This window comes from Bactrocera dorsalis, chromosome 3 (assembly GCF_023373825.1).
Source record: "Bactrocera dorsalis isolate Fly_Bdor chromosome 3, ASM2337382v1, whole genome shotgun sequence".
In the NCBI taxonomy this organism is placed as follows: Eukaryota; Metazoa; Arthropoda; class Insecta; order Diptera; family Tephritidae; genus Bactrocera; species Bactrocera dorsalis.
In genome coordinates this window covers 35,545,895-35,567,676 of record NC_064305.1, presented here as the reverse complement: position 1 = coordinate 35,567,676, position 21,782 = coordinate 35,545,895, and the positions used below count along the sequence as shown (strand labels likewise).

General features: G+C 36.2%; 1 protein-coding gene across 1 annotated transcript; it reads right to left on the bottom strand.

Annotated features, from left to right (window-relative positions):
- Window positions 1–1,740: 1,740 nt before the first annotated feature.
- On the bottom strand, window positions 1,741–4,115 carry LOC125777554 (uncharacterized). Its single transcript, XM_049452651.1, has 3 exons — window positions 3,476–4,115; window positions 2,302–2,636; window positions 1,741–2,230 (listed from the first exon to the last, which is right to left on the bottom strand). The coding sequence occupies exons 1-3, from the start codon at window positions 3,606–3,608 to the stop codon at window positions 2,084–2,086; spliced, it is 615 nt and encodes a 204-aa protein (XP_049308608.1). The 5' UTR covers window positions 3,609–4,115; the 3' UTR covers window positions 1,741–2,083.
- Window positions 4,116–21,782: the final 17,667 nt, after the last annotated feature.

Sequence of the window (21,782 nt, the reverse complement as noted above, 5' to 3'; positions counted from 1 at the left end):
GATATCAACAACAAGAATTGGCGATTTGTGTGCGGTAGAATGCAAAATGAACCCTACCGATAATCATAATAGTAAAAAAATTGAATTGAATTGCAATTTATATATCACCAAATTCATCGATGAGAGATATACAATTGTTCATCGGTAAAGCTTTATTACCGTTGTCAACTGCAGGTTCGCAAGCTTTTGCAGATATTATCGGAGAACCAGTAGAGTATAGGGAACAACCGATACTCCTTGCGGGAGATTTCAATGTAAATTTCTCATTGCCAGAAGCTGAATCATTACTGGTATTCATCAGAGAGAAATTTTCATTAGAAATGATCAATGGAAGAAATGATACTAAGACAAAAGGAGGTACGACTATTGATGCGGCATTCGCGAGAAATATAGATAAAATAGATGTAACACATTTCATATCGTATTTTAGTTATCATAATCCAATTGTAAATATTATATATATCAATCCGTCAGAACCTAGAAATGATAACTGAATTAGACTTTGATTTATAAAATGTGAATTTAAGAAAGTGTTGGTCACTCCACCATATTTTTATCCCTTCCCTCTCGCTAGTTTTCTTTCATACAAAATGATATGCATTTCTTGGAATATCACTAAGAAGTATAACTTCTTTCGCGCGTAGGGACTCCACGCACATTTTTTTTAAAGTTCAGTTTATGTGATATAGCATACCGATCTGCAAAATTTCGTTGGTTTAGATAATAAACGATGTCAAAAAGGTCAATAGATCTTTTCAAATAAAACAGTTTTTCATACAACATCTTGTTTTTATTCATTTATTTTATATGGCTCCGATATAGGCGATTCCGACATATGAGCATTTTTTTGGTGAGAAAACGTGTGCAAAATTGCTGGTCGATATAGCAAAAACAGATTGCAAAGACTGGTTTGCATATACATATACAGACAAACAGACAGACAGAGAGATATGGCTAAATCGATACAGCTCAGAACGCTAATATATATTTATATTATTTCAGGTCTCCGATGTATCCTTTAGGTACCACAAACTACGTGGCAAGCTTAATATTCCCTGTTAAAATAAAAATTATTGCCCTAAGTGTCTCCGTACATTTATGTCACTTTGATCCATCATTAAAATATGCCTCATTAGCGGTTCAGTACTAAAGGGTTGCAAGAATTAATTCACGCTATGAATGCAACAGAGAATTTATGAATTCATCTCATAACTCGAGTTGAGCGCCGACGCTGAGGGTGCGTGCAGAGTGGCCGCTTGTTGCCGAGCCGAGCCGGCTGACGCTTAATCCGAAAACTTGTTCATGCGAGAAACAAGTTTGAGTGTGCATAGTGGATGCGAGAATCAGCGCTGATATTTTATCTATTATTTATGTTTTATGTATGTTTGTATGCATTTGTTTGTTGTTCATTCGTGTTTGTGAAATTGAAGTGAAAAGATATGGATTCGTCAGATGATGAGTATTTAGCTTCGGCTACTGTTTTAAAGTATTTTATCAATAAAAAATCATTTGGAAAACATCCAATAAATGATAAACGAAGTGAATTTGGAGAATTTCATCACTTATATAGTGATTTAAGAAAATATCCTGCCAAGTTTAAAAAATATACTCGAATGAGTATTGAAACTTTCGACTATTTTCTCGAAAAGATTGGTGATAAATTAAAAAAGAAGTGGAGTAATTTTATTAAAGTACCAATATGTCCATGTGAACGCTTGATAGTAACTCTCAGGTAAGAAATTTTTTATGTTTTACATATTTGTATTTATTGTATTAAATTCATTTTATATCGTATTAAATTCATGAATACATTTTTTTATAAATAAAAAGAAAAATTAAACAAAAAAATTAAAAATAAATAATATAAATTAATTAATAGGAATTTAAAGATGAATAAATTACAGTTTCCTTTGTATTTTGGTCTGGAACCAATGATGATGAAGTTGATGGTATATTTGTACCTTCAACTGTGTTAAATGAGATCGGTTGAAAACAAGGAGTTGTGCTAAGGTCTAAAGAATTTATCTGGTAGCTTTCAGAAGAAACGCTGATTGGTGAAGACAAAGGCGCGAATCTTGAAGTTTCATTGGACAGTGTGGGCATATTTATACACGTATTTATAAAGTACATTTTGCATCTCCATTCGACACAGAAATTTATTCTCTGGGTCCAACTTCCGAATATGCGGCAAAAGAGTTACAAAAAATGCTTCATCTTCATCCAATACAGTCTTTTTTTCCATTTTTTTATTTTCCAGCAGTGCCAATTTTCTTTTTTCAATTTCCAACAATTGGGCAGTGCTGTTAGAGGTATTTTTTTTTTCGACGGAACTTCACAGCTGAACTCGTCATTGTCGCACAGATCTCTTGTTTCTTCGACTTGTGAAGTGTTGAGAATATCTTCAATTTCTCCTTCATATTCAACCTCTTCTTGGGTAGCTTTTACACTTGACGCTTTTAAATTACCGCTTAAATTTCTGTATTTCATTTGGTCCTTTAAAAACAGTAGAGAATTGAAATAAGGCCAACTCGAAGTAATTTGTGATGCGGCATCCCCCGATTTTGGAGTTGGAATTTTGCGCACTTCGCATCGAAATTGATCGCGTAAATACTTCCATTTTTTTTTTAAGTCTTCCTCTGCAAGATCAAATAAAACCATATAATAAAAATATGATAAACATTATATGCATACATGAATTAATACAATAAAATACAAAAATTTATACAAATAATATAATAAAAATTTAAATAACAATTTTTGTTTTAACTTTCTTATTTAGATTTCTGGCAACTGGAGCATCAAATGTCTCACTAGCTTTTTCGTTTCGGCTAGGCAAATCAACAGTAGGAGCTATTGTTAAGGAGACAACCCAAGTTCTATGGGATAATATGTTTACTATACATATGCCGCAGCCAAACGAACAATGTTTTCAAGAAATTGCAGAGCAATACTGGAAGCTATGGAACTTCCCAAATTGTATTGGTGCTAATCTTTTAAAAAGTGGAGAACTACCTGTACCAGGAAATACATGTCTGCCAAACAGTGAAGAAATTGTGCCATATGTATTTCTTGGGGATGAGGCTTATCCCCTTTTAGAATGTTTGTTAAGGCCGTATAGCCGAAAGGAGATAACGGAAGACCATGAATATTTTAATGCCCGGCTTTCAAGAGCTAGAAAGTGCATTGAATGCGCCTTTGGGTTATTAAGTGCAAGGTTCAGAATATTATGGAAACCCATTGAAACGGATCCTTTGTTCGCTGAACTCATTGTAAAATGTATATGCCTTCTACACAACATAATTATTGATTTAGAGGGATTAGATGAAAATTTAAAAGAAGAAGTGCAAAAAGAACATTTGGAAAAAATCATAAAAGAATTCAATAAAACAAGTGTCAAAAATGGTAGATTAATAAGAGATAAATTTTGTAATTTCGTATGCATGAATAAAATATAATAAATTTCAATGTAACTTACTTGGTATTTTCATTTCTGAAGCAACGGACATCCCTAGCTTTTCCACTAAAACACGGTTATGATAACATTTATTTTTCTGATCCCACAAAGCCGGCCGAGAAAAAACTTCACTTATTAATTGTTCTACATTCATTTTAAATAAACCAAAACACACGACTGTACTCAAGAAAAGTTCAACAAGAATGCCATTAAATGATGAATGACAGCATATAATTGTTGATTTCACTTTTTCCAAAGAATTTTATGTCCAAAACTAGCTTTTCGCAGAATAAACAATGCTTTCGGCGCTAGAATACGCTTTGAAACTGTTTTCTCGCATTCAATCAGCTTTGCGCTCTGACCAGCTCGGCGCCCACTATGACCTGTTCGCGCTTATTTGTACTAATTTGTATAGTACCAGTTTTCTCGCATTGGTTCTCGCAATAAGCGTCAGTCGGCCCGGCTCGGCAACAAGCGGCCACTCTGTTCGCACACTAAGTTGGAATTATGTGAATGCAGATACAGAGAAGACATTGTGAGTTGTTGTTTATCGCTACCAGGTAGACTCAGCTCATTCATCTCATAAACAAACCCAACTCACACTCATATCATCAACCAGCAATGAATGCAAAGCGTTAGCGTTCGCTTAGTAGTGGAATAGTGTGTGATCGTCACTTATTGTTATGTGAATTCATTGTTTCTCTAATTCTTTTAACAGAACAGTGTGCACCCATAGTGTTCAGCTAAGCAAGCAAATAGAGAAGATAAACGGAAGGGTTTTCCCCACAACATGTTTGCCTGCATTGTACTGGCCGTAGACGCTTAACCGAGACAGTTTATTAAATATTTAAATTCGTCATTTGTTTTGTGTATACGGAGATAAAAGGGGGTAAAATAGTTTTGGCAGATTTTTATTTTAATATTTCATATTTTTCATCAAAAATAATGGATGTAAGTATTTGACCGTGAAATTCAGTGCAATTGTTTGCTAATATTTGCCATGTTGTAATACAATTTACACCTGTGTCTCTGTTTTACAAAAATAGGTAACATTAGATGAATCTGCATCGTCAACCCAGTCGACGCCTGTACTAAGGCAGCAGCTTAATGAAATTAAGGATAATATAGTGAAAGGGAAATATACAGTGGTTACTGAAGCTGGGAAAAGCAAGGTTTGGGAAATTTTTGGCAAGGTTGAATAGATTTAAAAAGAGTTTTTTTTTTTTCAATTGTTCCAAAGGACAGGTTTTAGTTCTAAAATATTTTTATTTTTCATAATATTTTGTTAAATCTATTAATCCCTAAATAAACTTTATAAAAAATTGCAATAAAATTGAATATTGGAAACATTTTTTTTATCCATATTCGTATGTAATTATCTATGCGTATTTACATACTTCTTTCTAGTCGTGCAACTAGAATAACTCGAGTTAACAGTTGTTAATTCACACGAACATCATTCACTCATCCAACATCCTTCTTGCACAGAATTAATTCACACCAACAGAATGAAATGCTTTGGTAGACCAATTCTACAGAGAGTGGATCGTTACTTGTGAGAGTGCTATGAGTTGAGCGAACTCGTTGTTCTTCTCACTAATGAGACTCGGTCCTTATTCCACCCAAACATGAGAATTCATTTTTACGTTGTGTGAGTGAGTGCAAGTTGAAATTTTTGGACAGTGACTCAAAGTTTGTTTTTTGCGTATTCATGCAGCCCTTTATTCAGTACATGTCTTAGTTTCACACATATTTTAAACGGTTTCTATCTTATTTCTGGAATTTAATAAATACGTTACTTACACTAGTTCTCAGATAGAATTTCTAAAAGTCAAAATTTAAATTAACTTTCACATAAAAATACACAAAACAATTAATTTTTTGACACATTTATGAATAAAAATATAATTTTAAAGCATGAAAAGATATTGCTTTATTGAACACTGTAAACTACAGATTCTTGATTTAATATCTTGTAATAATAGGTTTTTAAATTTAACGTTCAAGCGGGCGCGCGTAGTCGAATCGACCGCGCTTAGTACACGTTCATATTACTATTATCACCAATTACATTTATTTGTCACTTCTAGTAGCATGTCGCTATGTCATTGGGAGTAAAACAAAGTATAAAACGTCGCTCGGGGCACTCACCCCACTCCACAGGTCGCAATTGTTTTAGTCCCGGTGCAGTCGTCAAAAAGGCTACACGCGCCTGTCGTCGAAAAGGTTACGCGCGACGCTCAATGCGATATACCCCTCGTTCAGGCTCATAGTAGTTCTTCGGCCATAATTCATTACACTGTGATAGCTTTTTTCAAAAAAAAAAAAAAGACAAGACCAAATTCGACGGTTTCCCCCTATTTCGGGTCCTACGAATCGAACTGCATCATTACTTTTTTGAGTTACAATCATGGTTTCATACAAAAATTTTTGTTGAAGTTTTCCATCAAAATGGCCCATTGTAAGAGAAAGGCACATTTTTCTTCGGTCTCTAACTTTTTTAATGTTGACTTTTTTGGTAAACTTTCTTTGGCAAAGCTTCTCAGGATAAGTCCGTCTTTAAATTCTTAGATGACTGTAAACCCCAAAATCAATGTTTTTTGTGTCCTTATAGCCAATATGTCGAAAAAACTGAAATTTAATCAATGATTTTTTTTCTTCCAATATATAAAGGAAGCACCAATGAATATATCGGTTATATTTGATGGATATCTTAACAAAATTAAGAGGGTTTATAATACTTGGATACATTATAGTTTGATGCATAAAATGGGTCAACGTAATACTCCAGCTATAGGCAAACAATAGTAAGACTTTTTAATTCAAATTTCGGAGGAAAATCCCTTCGTCGAAATAATTCCGGAGTAAAGTGTCTAGTGCCGAATCGTACAGAATGTTGGAAATGGTTTTCGGTGATAGTTGTTTGCCGGAAGCAAGTGCTTTTTATTGAACCAAAATATTAAAAGAGGGTCGAGAATGAGTTGACGACGAACCACTTCCAGGACGACCATTAATTATCAACACGTCAAAAAATAAAGAAATTGGTATTTGATAATTTCAAAATGACTCAACTTTTTTGAAAAACAGCCTCGCGTTAATGCCTCTAAAACAATGCTTTCTGTCTACCAGGATGTAATGAAAATAAATATTACTGTCGATGTGTCCTATGCTTACCGAAGCCGAAAAGATTTTAAAATAAATTAAGAATTTTAAAACTATGCACAAGGGTTTACTATTTCTTTCTCGTAGTAGTATGTACATAGGCTATATCACTCAGAACGTTTTGTCATTTAATCCTAAATTGTTTTATTTACAGGGTGTTGCGCCAAGCAACACCCTTTAAACATAAATACCATTTTTAAACAAAATAGTAAACTAATGTATATGAACTAATTTTATATTAAATATTGAATTAAAATGTTTATTTTTATATAAAGTACTCACCCTAATAAAACTGTTTTATATACTCACCATACTGTAACGAAATGAATTATTACTGTGAAAGTGAAAAGATTCACAGAGTGTATAAAAAATAACATACATATATATGTACGTACATGTACAGAAGCAGTGGCAGTGGGATAAAAAGAATATCCAGCATATGAACTTTTAAAATTTAAAAAATTAAAAAGAAAGAAATAGGTGAAGTGGAGTGCGGTAAATTCCATTCGGCAAATACACAAATTCGTACATACATATGTATGTACTTATATCAATACTTACCGGTACATAAAAGCAAAATACATATAAGTTAAATAAGTTGAACAAGTCTTATTTTTTTAATTATTTATTTTATAATAATTTGGTGAGCTACTGCTGCACCTTATGAGCTACAATTTATAACTAAAACTTAAATCTAAAGAAAAGTATATCTAGAGCCTATGTTTACTATTAGCTACGTGGCTTTGTATTGTTTCACATTAATAGCATCAGGCGACCAATGCAGTGGCTGACGTGAGATAACGAATTTCCTTATCTTCTCAATATCTTCTGTTGTACTATTAATAATATCGAGCGACCAACGCAGTGGCTAGCGTGGGATAAGAATTTTGTTAACTCAAGCCACGCGTGAGTTCTCGGTTTGTGGATGAGCTATTTGAGTTAACTCCTCCCCTTCTAGTTGTAGGCCGTCCTCGGGCTTCCTCAGGCTGTCAATAACAATCTTTAGGGAAGATGCGCGTCTCTTTTCTTTTAATTTTTGGAGCACCTTCAAAATAGAAAATACAATAGCTATGATGAGGAGGATAGCCACGCTAAACGTTGCGGGCCTTGTTGTCAGTTTTTTATCTATTTCTGTATTGTAGATTCTTGATGTTAAGCCTTTGTAGGTATGATAGACTTAGAATTTCTTGGTGTCCAGTGATATTCAAGAACGCCGATGTCGCTGAGCTGGGATGTCGTCTAACAATATTCTTCATGTTCGAGAATAGAGACCCATTTATTTCGACTTCTTCATCGAATGTCACCAGAAATGTACCATAGATGGTTTTTCCGGAACTGTTGTCCATTTTTATAACAGCAGTTACATCATTTAAAATGATGATACCGTCGTCTATTACTTCCAATGGTTTTAGGTGGCTGGGACGAGTATTGCAATGTGCCGTGCCACCGGAGTGTAGTTGTTGAGCGCAAGTGGTGAAAGGTAATTTCTTGCAGAAAGTCTTAGTTAATGTATTGGTACAGTTTCCAATTGGCAGGATCTTATCGCCGCAATTTGCAACGTTGTTGCCTTTAGCGAAATGTAGAATTGTGCCATTGTGTTCAACAGGAAAAAGAGTTATCTTTTTACAAACTAAGCTAGGTTCAGGATATTTAATTATGAAATGTAGGAAATTATGATCTAGTATTACATTGACATATGCTACTTCCATTAAATCTATTATTGTCATACCTGTAGAGTGCTCATTTAACATGTTTTCTATATCTTTAGAATCGAGAATAAGAGGGTTAATAACGCGAATCTTTGCGAGTGTAATTGACAACAATAGTGTTTCACGTTCTGAGATTAAGGTTCTATCCCTTGCGAGTAATGTTTCATAGAGGTGACCAGTGTCGATTTCTTTATCTTTTGTATAATTAACGATAGTATTAACACTCCAGTGGTCGCGCCCCTTTTTGTGCCGTTAGTAGTCGCGCGTACTACATGTGTAGAACATTTTAGACATAAGGGTTTGAAACGAAATATTTGTAAATAAAAAAATTTGTTTTAATAATAACAAGTAACAGTTTATTATAAAACCAAATCAACCAAAAAAATATTCATTTTAAACATATTAGGAACTTAAAATCAGACTTCTTGCGAATAGTTATTCGTAAAACGTAAAAGTATATACACAAGTGGTCTACTATTGTACATAGTACGCGCGACTACTGGAGTGTTCTGTTAATTTGTTAATTCGTTCCTGTATCCGAGTATTTATTATTGCTTGTCTATCTATTGACTCAATTAGCTTTTGTTGATTGAATTTTAGATTTTCAAAATCATCAAAATCGGGAGTTCCAGCAACCACTTTCAAAGCAGTTCCTAGAATATTAATACTCCTTGCTTGCTTATGGTGAATGTTAACTGTTTCTAAAAGTCTTTCTATATGACCTATGTATATCAGATTCTAAAATTTTTTTCATATGCGACTGTGGAAAGTGTTTCATCAGTAATCTTGTTTCGCCAGCTATTTCTGAATACATGGTTAAATTAGATGAGTGTCTGAGATATTTAAAATGCTGCCAAATAACTACATTTCCATCGATTAGTGGGATGTAGTCCGAGTGTGTATAATCGGATAGTTTTGCAGTTGCTACAGTCACGAAAAACAGCACGGTCGATAGCCTAAATAGAAAAATATAGTTTAGAATAGAAAGTGGGATTTAGACTTATCTTAAATTGTCCTTATGGACCTCTCTCCCTTTAATTAGAACCGCTGTTCCCAAGTCGGCTTCTATTGTAGCTTCTTCATACAGAGGCGTAAGTTTGTTTCCTAGCCTCTTATTTATTTTCATAAGTACTTTATCTCCTACCTGAAAAGTTCTGTTACGTCTTGTCTCATTATGTGTCCGTAGTTGTATTTCTTGACTCTTTTTTATTTTTTCTCTTATATCTGCTTCGAGATCTGGTGGGTGGGAGTGTATTACGTCGATTGGTCTCTTATTTATTATAGAGTGTACAGACTTATTGTATTCAATTGTTGCTTGAAGTATTAATTCAACTGTGGCATTAATGTGTTTTTCAAGTTTCAAGCACCTAGCAATTTCCGTGAGGGTACTATGAAATCTCTCTACCTGTTCATTTGATGTACTATGGAGTGGTGGAGAGTTTATAATTTGAACGTTAAAACTATTTTCCAGAAGTGATTTTATTGTCCCTGAATTTAAAGATGGCTCATTATCGCAAAATATAATTCTGGTATGCGCATAGAAATTCATAAGTTGTAAAATTGATGGTTCTATATCAATTATAGTTCTCGACGCTATAGGTTGTACTATGGCGAATTTTGAAAATTTATCGATACAAGTTAAGAAATATTTTTTATCTGTAGAAAATATGTCAATATGGAGTATTTCGCCTACATGAGAAGGAATAGGTGTTTCGCCGATAATATGTTTTTTCGGGTGTCGGACATATTTTGCTCTATTACAAATTTTGCAATTTGCAACTATTTCATTTATCAGATGGGTCATCTTTGGGAAATAATAGTCTTGAAGTATTTGTTTGCTATTTTCTTGGGCTGCCCTGTGGGCCCTATTGTGTTCGGCGACTATTATCTCTTTTTGCTCATTCTTGCCGATAACGTCTATGACCAATTTTTTTGAGTTCCAAAATTTTGTTGTCGGGAAAATCTCTACGAGTTTACTTTGAATATGTGCTAAGATTGGTAATTCACACACGATTGCATTAACCACATTCTTATTGACTGCGTCTTTTACTTTTTCTAGCAGACCCTTCCTGTCTGAAAAATTTATGATATGTCTTGTTTTTTGGCCAAACATAATTATAGTTTGTGTTGAGGAGACTGAGGTTTCTTCAATGATTATTTGATTCCGGAAGCAATTTACTGGTTTGTCAGTGGAGTCAATGACATATGTCAACGACAATTCGCTATGTACAGTGGCCATATCAGATGGTACATCTTCTTCTAAAGCATGTAAATTTTGCCTTGATAAAGCATCAGCAACAAAATTTTCTTTTCCTGGCTTATAATAGATTTGTGCATTATGTTCATCAATAAAGGCTTTCCATCTTTTTATTTTCGCGTTTGGATTTTTATCCGAAACTGCGAACGTAAGCGGCTGATGGTCGGTATAAATGTTTAGATTTTTTACGCCATACAGATAGTTTCTTAAGGTTTTTAATGCCCACACTATAGCAAGTAGCTCACGTTCATTTGTTGCGAAATTTTGTTCGTTATCCCTAAGGGTTCTAGAAATCATAGTAATTGGTTTCCCAGCTTGGCATAAAACTGCTCCTAAGCCAAGAGATGAAGCATCTGTTGTTAAGTCAAATGGTTTTTGGTAGTCAGGATAGAGTAGCATGACGTCTTCCGAAATTAGAATATTTTTTAGTTTGTCAAAAGCTAGTCGTTGATTTTCATTGAGGCTTACTCGTATCTTTTTTGATTGACCGGCACTCACTTTACCGTTATCACCCTTCAGAATTTCTGTTAATGGTTTGGCTATAGATGCAAAGTCTTTGATAAAGCATCTATAATAGCTTGCCATATCCAAAAATGATCGAACTTGAAACAATGTGGTTGGTTGTTCAAATCGGCTAATAGCTTCTATTTTACTTGGGTTTGTTGTAATGCCTCCTCGTGAGACTACGAACCCAAGATACTCGACTTTTTCTTTGAAAAAATGCGACTTTTCTCGTGAAACCCTCATATTGGCTGTATAGAGTTTATCTAATACCCATGCTATATGTCTTACATGGTCTTCCATATTCTCTGAAAAAATTATAACATCATCTACATAAACGTAGCATGATTTTCCTATTCGCTCCCTAAGTACATCGTCTATAGCTCTTTGAAAAATGCTGGGAGCATTTTTCAAACCAAAAGGAAGTCTGCAAAATTCGTATTTCCCATTTGCTACAGAAAAAGCGGTTTTTTCTCTGTCCTTTTCAGAAAGTAATATCTGGTGAAATCCAGATTTTAAGTCTAGCGTGGTAAAATATTTGGCTTTTCCGAGATTCGACAGAATTGCACTTATATTTGGTATGGGATATTTATCGTCAATTGATTTGGAATTTAGCTACTTAAAGTCTATAACTAGTCTTTTTTTTTTGTTACCTTGTTCGTCTAATCCTTTTTTATCTACTACCCATACTGGGTTATTGTAGGGTGATGCTCTAGATGGCCTAATTGTATTATTTCTCAACAAGTTACTAACTTCGCTATTTACAAAGTCAGAAACTCCCATTGGGTAAGGGTACAATCTAGAGTATACCGCTTCTTCGTCTTCTGTTCGGATGGTGGCAACAATATTGGTATTGTAAGGCAGTGCCTCATTAGGGTCAGCAAATACTCCTTGTCTTTTTGTTATCATTTCTCTGAATTTTGGCTGAATTTGTTTGGGAACTTCTATGCTTTCGATCTCTGTAAAATTAACGTCAGAAGATTTTAAAAACTGAATTATTTCTGAACCGGATGCTGTTTTTAATACTTTATGTTTGAAATCCAATGTAGCACCTACTTCATTAAGCAGGTCTAATCCTATTATTCCGTCGAATGTTGACAGATTTGGGAGTATAAAGAATTTAGTTATGGTGTTGAAAATATGCATTGTACATTTTTTTTTAACGGAATTGAAGCCATGAAGTGACTTAACTAAGAAAGATTCGTTTACTGCAGTGACGTTATTTAGTTCAGTTAAAGGTTTAATATAATTTTTTGAAGCTCCTGTGTCAATAAGAAGCTTTATGGTTCTACCTGCTATCGTTCGCTCTACAAACGGTAACAGGGAGCAATTTCTAAAAAATTTACTTCATCATATTGATTAGTTTGATCTGTAATATCATTTGCCTCTAATTCGGCTGTAATTTGATAATCAGATTCGTCTTGAGCAAGTGTGGTTTTATTTTGTAAAAGATGATTTATCCTTTGTTGCTTTGGTCCCGTATACCGTGCAGTGCCATTATATGATCTTTTAATGATCTGATTAGGGGGTGGTACATAATGAGAGAAACTTCTATTTGGTTGTTGGATAGATCGCCTAAATCGAGATGAATTGTCAATATCCATCGGTTGGGGTGTATCCTGTTTTGAAAATGGTCTTCTATTTTGTGTTTTTTGTCTGCCAAAAAATGGACTTTTAGCCAGTTGCACGTTTTCATTGTTTGGATCTAAGCTTTTTTGATGCTGATATTAATTTCTATGAGCTCTTTCTTCTAAGCTTTTAGCAAAATTGTTTGCGAATTGGAAACGTTCATGATTAGACTCAACTTCTTGAGCTAAGGCTAATGCTGATGGCAGGTCATTTGGACGTGCTGCAAAAAGAATGTCACTTAAGGGTTTTTTCGTGCCTGTAATAAATACTCTCAGTGCATCTGTTCTGTATTTGTCGTTAAGGGAGGAAGCTAAGGGGCTGTCGTGTGTCATTATAGTTTTATTAATGAGGAGCGTTAACTTACGCTCGATTTCCTCGTAGTACTGCATTATTGACAAGTTTCCTTGACGTAGAGTCGATAACTCTTGTTCAATAAGGTAAATAGGTCATTTGTCAGCGTAGGTAAAGTCTAGCCTGTTGATAATAGCTTTAAAATTCAGTGGTGTATCGTATGAGGGCAGCACCATATCAGCGGAGCCCCTTATTTTAGTTCTAATAATGCCTATTGCCTGGTAGTGTTTAGAACTTCCTACATAACTCTCAAACCGTTTATAAGCCGCGTGAGCAGCCTTACGCCATGAGACATATGTCTCGTGTTTCCCTTCGAAATCATGTAGTGATTTTACCATGTCTAATGATTCATCGCAACATATTCCTGGTACTATTTCAGCATCTCTAAATACTTCTACTTCAGGTACCGTTAATGATGCAAATTTATTTTCTAAAGTTTTTAACCTTTGTTCAAAAATTTGAGCTTGATTTGAAAGTGCAGAGTTAACCGCAAACTCAATAAGCGTTTTTATTTCTGATTCTCTATGCGACATTTTATATGGTCTGATTACTCTACTTCACTATCACTCGTAAAAATATTACAATATTTAATGAAAATTAATTAACCTTTCGCACAGATTCTATTTGTTTCTTTGTTTAATAAGCACTCTACTTACATGCTTCTTTATTTATTTATAATAATTATATTCCAATCCGTTTGTTTTTGTTGGGTTCCAGTCCTTTTTTTGGGTTCCTCCTTCTTGTTGGGCACCAGTTAAATAAGTTGAACAAGTCTTATTTTTTTAATTATTTATTTTATAATAATTTGGTGAGCTACTGCTGCACCTTATGAGCTACAATTTATAACTAAAACTTAAATCTAAAGAAAAGTATATCTAGAGCCTATGTTTACTATTAGCTACGTGGCTTTGTATTGTTTCACTATTAATAGCATCAGGCAATGCAGTGGCTGACGTGAGATAACGAATTTCCTTATCTTCTCAATATCTTCTGTTGTATGTACTATTAATAATATCGAGCGACCAACGCAGTGGCTAGCGTGGGATAAGAATTTTGTTAACTCAAGCCATGCGTGAGTTCTCGGTCTGTGGATGAGCTATTTGAGTTAACTTATATGCACATACACATAAGTATGTATAACTAAGTGCGAAAAAATTTTCGATATAAGTGCGGTAAAGACACCACGTACAAATCTACATACATATACGTACGTCAAGTTCAAAACGGGTGGTGAGTACAGTGGAGTGCAAAAATAAAGGCACATAAGTATTTCAATTTGTATTTTGGCAAAAGTGGTGAAATTTATATTCACATAAAAGTTCTGTAAAAAGTTAAAATTAAAAAATGTATTACTGTTTTCAAATTACAAGCCCAAAAAGAAAAAAACCCGTTTTTTAGTGCCGTTAACTTAAAGTACCGATTAAAAGTGAAGTGCCGGTATAGAAGTATTTATTAAACACCCGTTAATAAATTCCGCAAAATCTGCCGTAGTGTACAAACCAAAATCACCGTTCCGTTTCAATACTTGGTAAAGTGCCGGTATAAAGGTATTTTTTGAACACCCGTTTAAAAAATAAAAAATCGTTTGTCGTTTTTGTACACAAATTTGCCGTTTTCTACAAAGTACTGTACTACACCGTACTGTTTCTACCTCTGCTACTAAAAGCATCGCTGCCGCTGATAACATGGTTTGACGTTGACAACATCGCTGCCGCTAACAACATCGCTGCCGCTACAACATCGCTGCCGCTAGCAACATTGCTGCTGCTGACACCATCGCTGCTGCCAACGACATCTCTGCTGCGTCAACACCTACTTCCTTCGCGTGAATGAGCTACCGTTGCCTCCTCTGCACCAGGGAAGTGAACGCAGGCAAAGCGCCTACGCATTCACAACAGGTAACGAGTGCGAATCATTGAAAGTGGTGCAAACAAAGAAAATAAATAACAATAATTAACATTTGCACCCTTTCAGTGTTTGACTTTCCCTTTTTTACACTTTTATATACTTATATACAATATACATATAATAGCTGGACACGAGTATACATACATACGTAAACATATATTGACGTGAAAGAAAAAGGGATAGAGGGATTCGTGAACGCAGCGTCTATGATCGCATCACTTGAACATTAAGGTGCGATTTTTTCTAATAATTGGCAAAAACAAAGTGTATATACATATATACGTTATACTTATATATATGTGGAAAATGTACCACGGACCCAAACCAAACGCACTTACGGACCTTAAAATACGACCCTGCGACAATGACGCGACAATTACATTACAACACTGATAAAGCAAAAGACAAAAATGAAGAACTAAAGCGAGATACAGTTGACCGCAAACTCTCATACAGGACAGTCGCCAATGTTAAGCTAAGTGGAATTAACTGATGTGCTCAATAAATTAGAAAATAATAATTTCAATTTATATACGGAACGAAGTGTGTCAAGTGAAAGACACACCACATATATAGACTTAAAACAAAGAAAGGGGGATCAAACGGTTTGCGGTAGCGTTTATAGTATATCTAATACATTAAACATTAAGGTGCGATTTTTTAATAATTTGCAAAAGCAAAAAATTACAATTCGGTCAGTGTGTTTTCACACAGTTTTCAACTTCTCGTTTGCAAAAAACATTGTGCTTATTACGAATATTATCGGTTAGGCTTTCGTATAATTGGAAATCAATATTTTTTTTTTTCGTTTTCGTAATCGATTCCTATTATATTTGTTGCCAACCTTTATCGTTCGTTTTCGAAATTTTAATTTCAACAAACAAAATTTAGCAAGCCAAAGCCAGCTATCGCCAACCTCTCTCCAAGTAAGGAGTTGATCGATTTAAAATCATTAAAGCGTCAAAGGACGGTGGCGAAAAGTAGCATTTTGCGTATAAAGACGGGCCTTCTGGAAAAAACCATGTCGTTAGATCCAATTGAGTTGGAATGTCGTCTCGACATATTAAACTCACACAGTGAAAAGTTGATGAAGTGTCAATCTAAAATTGAAGAGATTGATGAAGACGATATGTCACGAGGGGAGTTAGAGGACATAATTGTAAAAACAAAATCTATAATTAAAACAATTTTAGCAAAAAGTAGAACGTCTATTGCGGACACATTTTTCGTAACATCTCACAGCTCAAGAGTCCCAAAAATGAATTTACCGAAATTCAAGGAAGAGTATTCCGAATTTAAAAATTTTATGAGTTTGTTTGAGAGTCTGGTTCACAATGATCCAAATATCCCAGATATTGAAAAATTTAACCATCTGGTTAATTGTCTATCTGGAGAGGCTCTGGGTACGGTAAAGGCGTTTCAAATGTCGGAAGTGTCGGCTGTGTATGACTCATTGCTATCGCTGGGCGATGAGAAACAAATTACAAATGCGATTATCATACACATGGTCATGACAAAAGTGGACTCTGCCACCCGATCAAAGTGGGAAGAACAGCTGGATTACGACAAGCTACCATTATGGAAGGACTGTGAAGCCACCCTGAATAGAAGATTTCAGCAATTATCAGCAGAAGGAGCGTCATGTTCGAGAACGAAGCCCGGAGCTGCAATCAGCACGAGTCACATGACAGGAACCAAATCAGACAGGACCAAGTCGTCGTTAGTAGCTGCAAATAAAAGCAGCCTCTTTGCCGGCAGTGTAAATCAAAGGACCACTACATATCTGCTTGCCCCACTTTTAAAACTCTCTCTGTGCAACAGAGATTTGAGTATGTCAAATCGGTGCCCTTATGCGTAAATTGTTTGCGTAAGGGACATACGGTATCCAATTGCAGAGCGGATCGATGTCGTGTGTACAATCGATCCCATCATACGTTACTTCACCAGTATCCCGTCTCCTTTGCTGCAGAATCTCATCCGCAACCAACAACAACTACACATGCAATGCATACATCGAGTATGCCGGATCGGGTAATGTTGGCAACAGCAGTTATTCTGGTGAGGACCAGCTGTGGAGAGTACCTACCTGCAAGAGCCTTAATGGACTCAGGATCACAAGTCAATTTTATGACAGAGGATTTGGCCCAAAAGCTGCGGACTCGTCGCCAAAACAGGACCCTAAATATTATAGGAATTGGAAATTCCAATATGAAAGTCGGGGCCAAATTAAGCGCGTTTATTAAGTCGCGGATTAATAATTATACATTTTCGGCGGAATTCTGGAATATGCGATGTATTTCGGCAAATCATTCAGACCATACCATTAATGTTAATGGTTGGAAAATTCCGCGCAATATTGAATTGGCAGATCCAGAATTCCACACATCCCAAAAGATTCACATCTTATTGGGTGCAGAAACCTTTTTCGATCTGTTAGCGGTTGTCCAAATTAAAATTGGCCCTAATCAATCAATCGCTACAGAAAACTCTTTTGGGATGGATTGTGTCTGGCAAATATGTCAGTAATCTTAGTCCTCCTCCCGAAGCAACTAGCACATTATGCCAAACTTAAGACGATTTAACGTCCATAGATTCAGTAGTCCAAAAATTCTGGGCTCTGGAGGAACTTCCTTCAGAAACAAATGGCAACAAGTTCACACCAGAACAAAAGGAGTGTGAACAATTTTTCGTTAACACAACTGAAGTATTGCCTTCAGGAAGGCTTCAAGTCAGAATGCCTTTAAATCTCACCGTAAGTTACTCGGTCACTCCTATGAAATCGCAGTTCGGCGGTTTCAGGCCCTGGAGAGGAAAACATTGAAAAATCCAGAACTTCGTAGAATGTATCTGGACTTCATGAATGAATATAAAGCACTGGGTCACATGAGCCCAACAAACAATAAGATCCCGAGTGAGCCACACTACTTCATTCCGCATCAATGCGTGTTAAGGCCCGAGAGCACAACAACCAAATTACGTGTTGTCTTTGATGCTTCGAGTCGATCTTCAACTTAAATAGCGTTGAATGAGCTTTTGAGGGTAGGTCCAACCATCCAAGAAGAGATATACTCAACTCTTCTTCGTTTTCGCTTACATAAGTATGCACTAACTGCGGACATTACTAAAATGTACCGTCAAATAATTATGCATGAAGAAGACAGAAATTGTCAGCTTATTGCGTGGAGAGAGCATCCTTCTGAGCAAATTCAAATTTTTCGTCTTAACACCGTAACATACGGCACTGCGGCTGCTCCATTTCTCGCAACACGGTGTTTGCAAATGCTCAGTGATGCCAATACAATGACATATTCACTCGGTTCATTGGCCATCAAAAGAGACTTTTATGTTGATGATTTATTAACAGGGTCCGAAAATTTTGAGTCTCAAGATCTTTTGAGAAGTGAGGTAATTCAAATATTAAACTCGGCCGGATTCACCTTAACGAAATGGTTTTCGAACCACCCTAAATTTTTCGACAGTGATTGCACTGAAAAGTCATTAAGCTTCAATGACAAAAGTTCCACTAAAACGTTAGGAATCCATTAATTGTCGAAAGAGGATTTGTTTCGATTTATCCTAGATGACAATTTTAATGATTTTCGAGCCACTAAACGACACATATTATCAGTTTCTGCTCGCCTTTTCGATCCTCTAGGATTATTAGCCCCACTAGTTACCAAGGCAAAAATCTTATTGCAAGAGCTTTGGATTCAAAAACTAGATTGGGATGAGTCGATTCCATTGCACCTCGACACTAGCTGGCAGAATTTCAAATCCAACCTAATGCAGCTTTCAAATATTAGCATTCCTCGTTACGTGAACGTAGAGTCGAGTGCCATCTGCCAAATACATGGCTTCTCCGACGCTTCAATAAGAGCGTACGGATGCTGCATATATGTATATACGAAGCCAAACTGCTAGTGGTATGAAATTATGCTGTTTACTGCAAAGTCTAGAGTGGGTCCGCTGAAGACCAAATCTCTTCCGCGTCTTGAGCTCTCGGTAGCACATCTTCTTTCAAAATTATGGTCAAGAGTTGCGCCTATGTTGAATCGACATTTCGAAAAAATTACATTTTGGACAGACTCTGAAATTGTTTTACATTGGATAAAGCACATCCTTCGTCATTACAAACCTTCGTCGCAAATAGAGTGTCCGAAATTCAAGAGTTGACTGACAAAGTGCATTGGCGGCATGTGCCAACAAAACAAACTCCTGCGGATCAAGTGTCTCGGGGTTGTAACGTGTAACGTGGCGGCCCACAGTTCCTCCTAGAAGACCCTGCATTATGGCCAATTAACACCCACTTCCAGCTCTCGCCAGAAGACGAAGCATTAGAGAAGAAGAAAAATGCATTTACATTAATTTCGGCCACTGAGAAAAATCCAATATTGGACATCATTTAAAAATTCTCTTCTCATAGAAAATTGCTTCGTGTGGTCGCATATTTATTACGATGGATCCGACGACCAAAAATGCCTACGGAGGGTAGGGATCTGACATCTAACGAATTACACTTGAGTTTTTTGAAAATTGTTCAAGATATTCAACATTCGGAATTTGCGAATGAAATCCAAAAACTGACTAAGGGCAACACGCTACCGGCAAACTTGCGAAAACTAAATCCGTTCTTGCATGAGTACTCGGATATGTCGTTGTCATTCAAATTAATCCGAGTAGTCCGAGTCGCCTTTTAAATGCACCTTTCCCATACGATGCCAAATTTCCACTATTGCTATATAAAAATTCGCACTTCGTTACGACTTACTACGGTTCCTGCACTTTCAAAATCACGATGCTGGAGCAAAAGCGCTGGTTGCGCTTCTTCGAGAACGCATACAACGCAACGCCGGAGAAGCATGCAGTAGAACCGTAAGAAACTGCACACACTGCTTTCATTATAAGCCGAAGCTGCAAACCCAAATAATGGGAAACTTGCCATCAGAAAGACTTCGAGCGCTACGACTCTTCCTTATATGTGGCGAAGATTTTTGTGGTCCAATATATACAACATTAAAAATACGTGGTCGACCACCCGTGAAAACTTATATTGCAGTTTTTGTGTGCTTTACTTCGAAAGCAGTACACTTAGAATTAGTTTCTGACTTATCGACTAATACAAATATTTTCGCCCTAAAAAGGTTCGTTGATCGCCGAGGGATTCCGTAGAAAATATACAGCGACAACGCAACCAATTTCGTCGGCGCCGACCGCAAGCTGCGCGAGCTGAAAGAGGCATTTCTAGCTCAGTCAACGGAAGTGAAGGGACTTGCCGCAGAAGAAGGATTCAGCTTCACCTTTATACCACCCAGGGCGCCGCACTTCGGCGGATTATGGGAGGCCGCGGTGAAATCCGCCAAACACCTGGGCCCTATTCCACAAAACAACTTATCAACTTTTCACTTTGTACTTTGCAAATTTTTCGTCAATTTGCAAAGCTTTCTGTTCCACAGAACTATGAAATTTGATAAGTGATAAGTTGAAATTGATAAGTGTAATTTGCAAAGTCTTTGCAATTTTTATGTTCTCTTTGCAATTTCTGTTCCACGTACGTTCTCTTGTGCAAAGTGCAAAACTTATATTGAAAAGTGTAATTCGCAAAGACTTTGCATATAATTATGCTGTTCCGTTCCACAATAACTGTAAACTCTATTTTTGCAAAGCAAAATTTGATAAGTTTGTCAAAAATTTGCAAGGTAAATGATCGCTTTGCAAATTCATATTATCATAACTAATCAAGCTTTCAAAATGTTAAGACGTGAGTTTTTGTTCGACAATAGTGAAGACGAGGTTAAAGCTAGAAATTATAGAGGCCGAATTAATTTTTCGGGACTACAAAATTTCAATTTTAAAGAGTGCTTCCGTTTAAATCCAATCCAGGTAGATTTTCTTTTAAATAATGTTGGACAAAAATTAGAGCACAATACACAGCGCAGTCATGCTTTGTCGGCTGAAAATCAACTGCTACTGTGCCTGCATTGGCTCGGAAATGGTTGCCAGTACCATGGAGTTGCAGCTTTGCATGGTGTTGCAAAATCCACAGTTTGCAGAACCATCCATAGAGTTGTCGACATTATAATAGACGTTTTATTTCAAAAAACAGTGCGATGGCCCGATGATGTCAGTGGTATTGCTGAAAAGTTTTTTCTGATGGGTGGATTCCCTTCTGTGTGTGGTTGCGTTGATGGCACAATCATTAAAATTGATGCGCCCCCATTACACGAGGAAGGATATGTTGACCGGCATGGAAACCAGTCATTGAATGTGATGATGATATGTGGGCCAGACTACACATTTTACAGTGTAAATGCAAGTTGGTCGGGCAGCGTTCATGACTCAAGGGTGCTACGGAATTCGGCTGTAAGTCAAAGATTTGACAATGGGTGGAGACCATTTCCGGATGCTGTTGTTTTGGGTGATAGTGGTTATGGATTGAAAAACTGGTTGATACCACCATTACGCCGAAATCCCAATAATCCTGCTGAAGAAGTTTTCAATCGTTGCCACAAAAAAACACGCCGCATAATTGAAAATAGTTTTGGCATTCTTAAAGAAAGATTCCCGTGTCTAAATTATTTGCGACTGAGGCCTGAGTTTGCAGGAAAGACAGTCATAGTTTGTACCATCTTACACAAGATTGCCTGTAGCATCGGAAGAAGTGGTGAAAATATGCAACCCACTGAAGACACTGACAATGAAAGCGGGGAATTGGATAAAAATGCTGAAGAAGAAAGTGATGCCCTTAATAATATAGATCAAGAGAGTGGAATGGAAAGGGTTACTTCCCTGCTACAATACTTTACCTAATGCC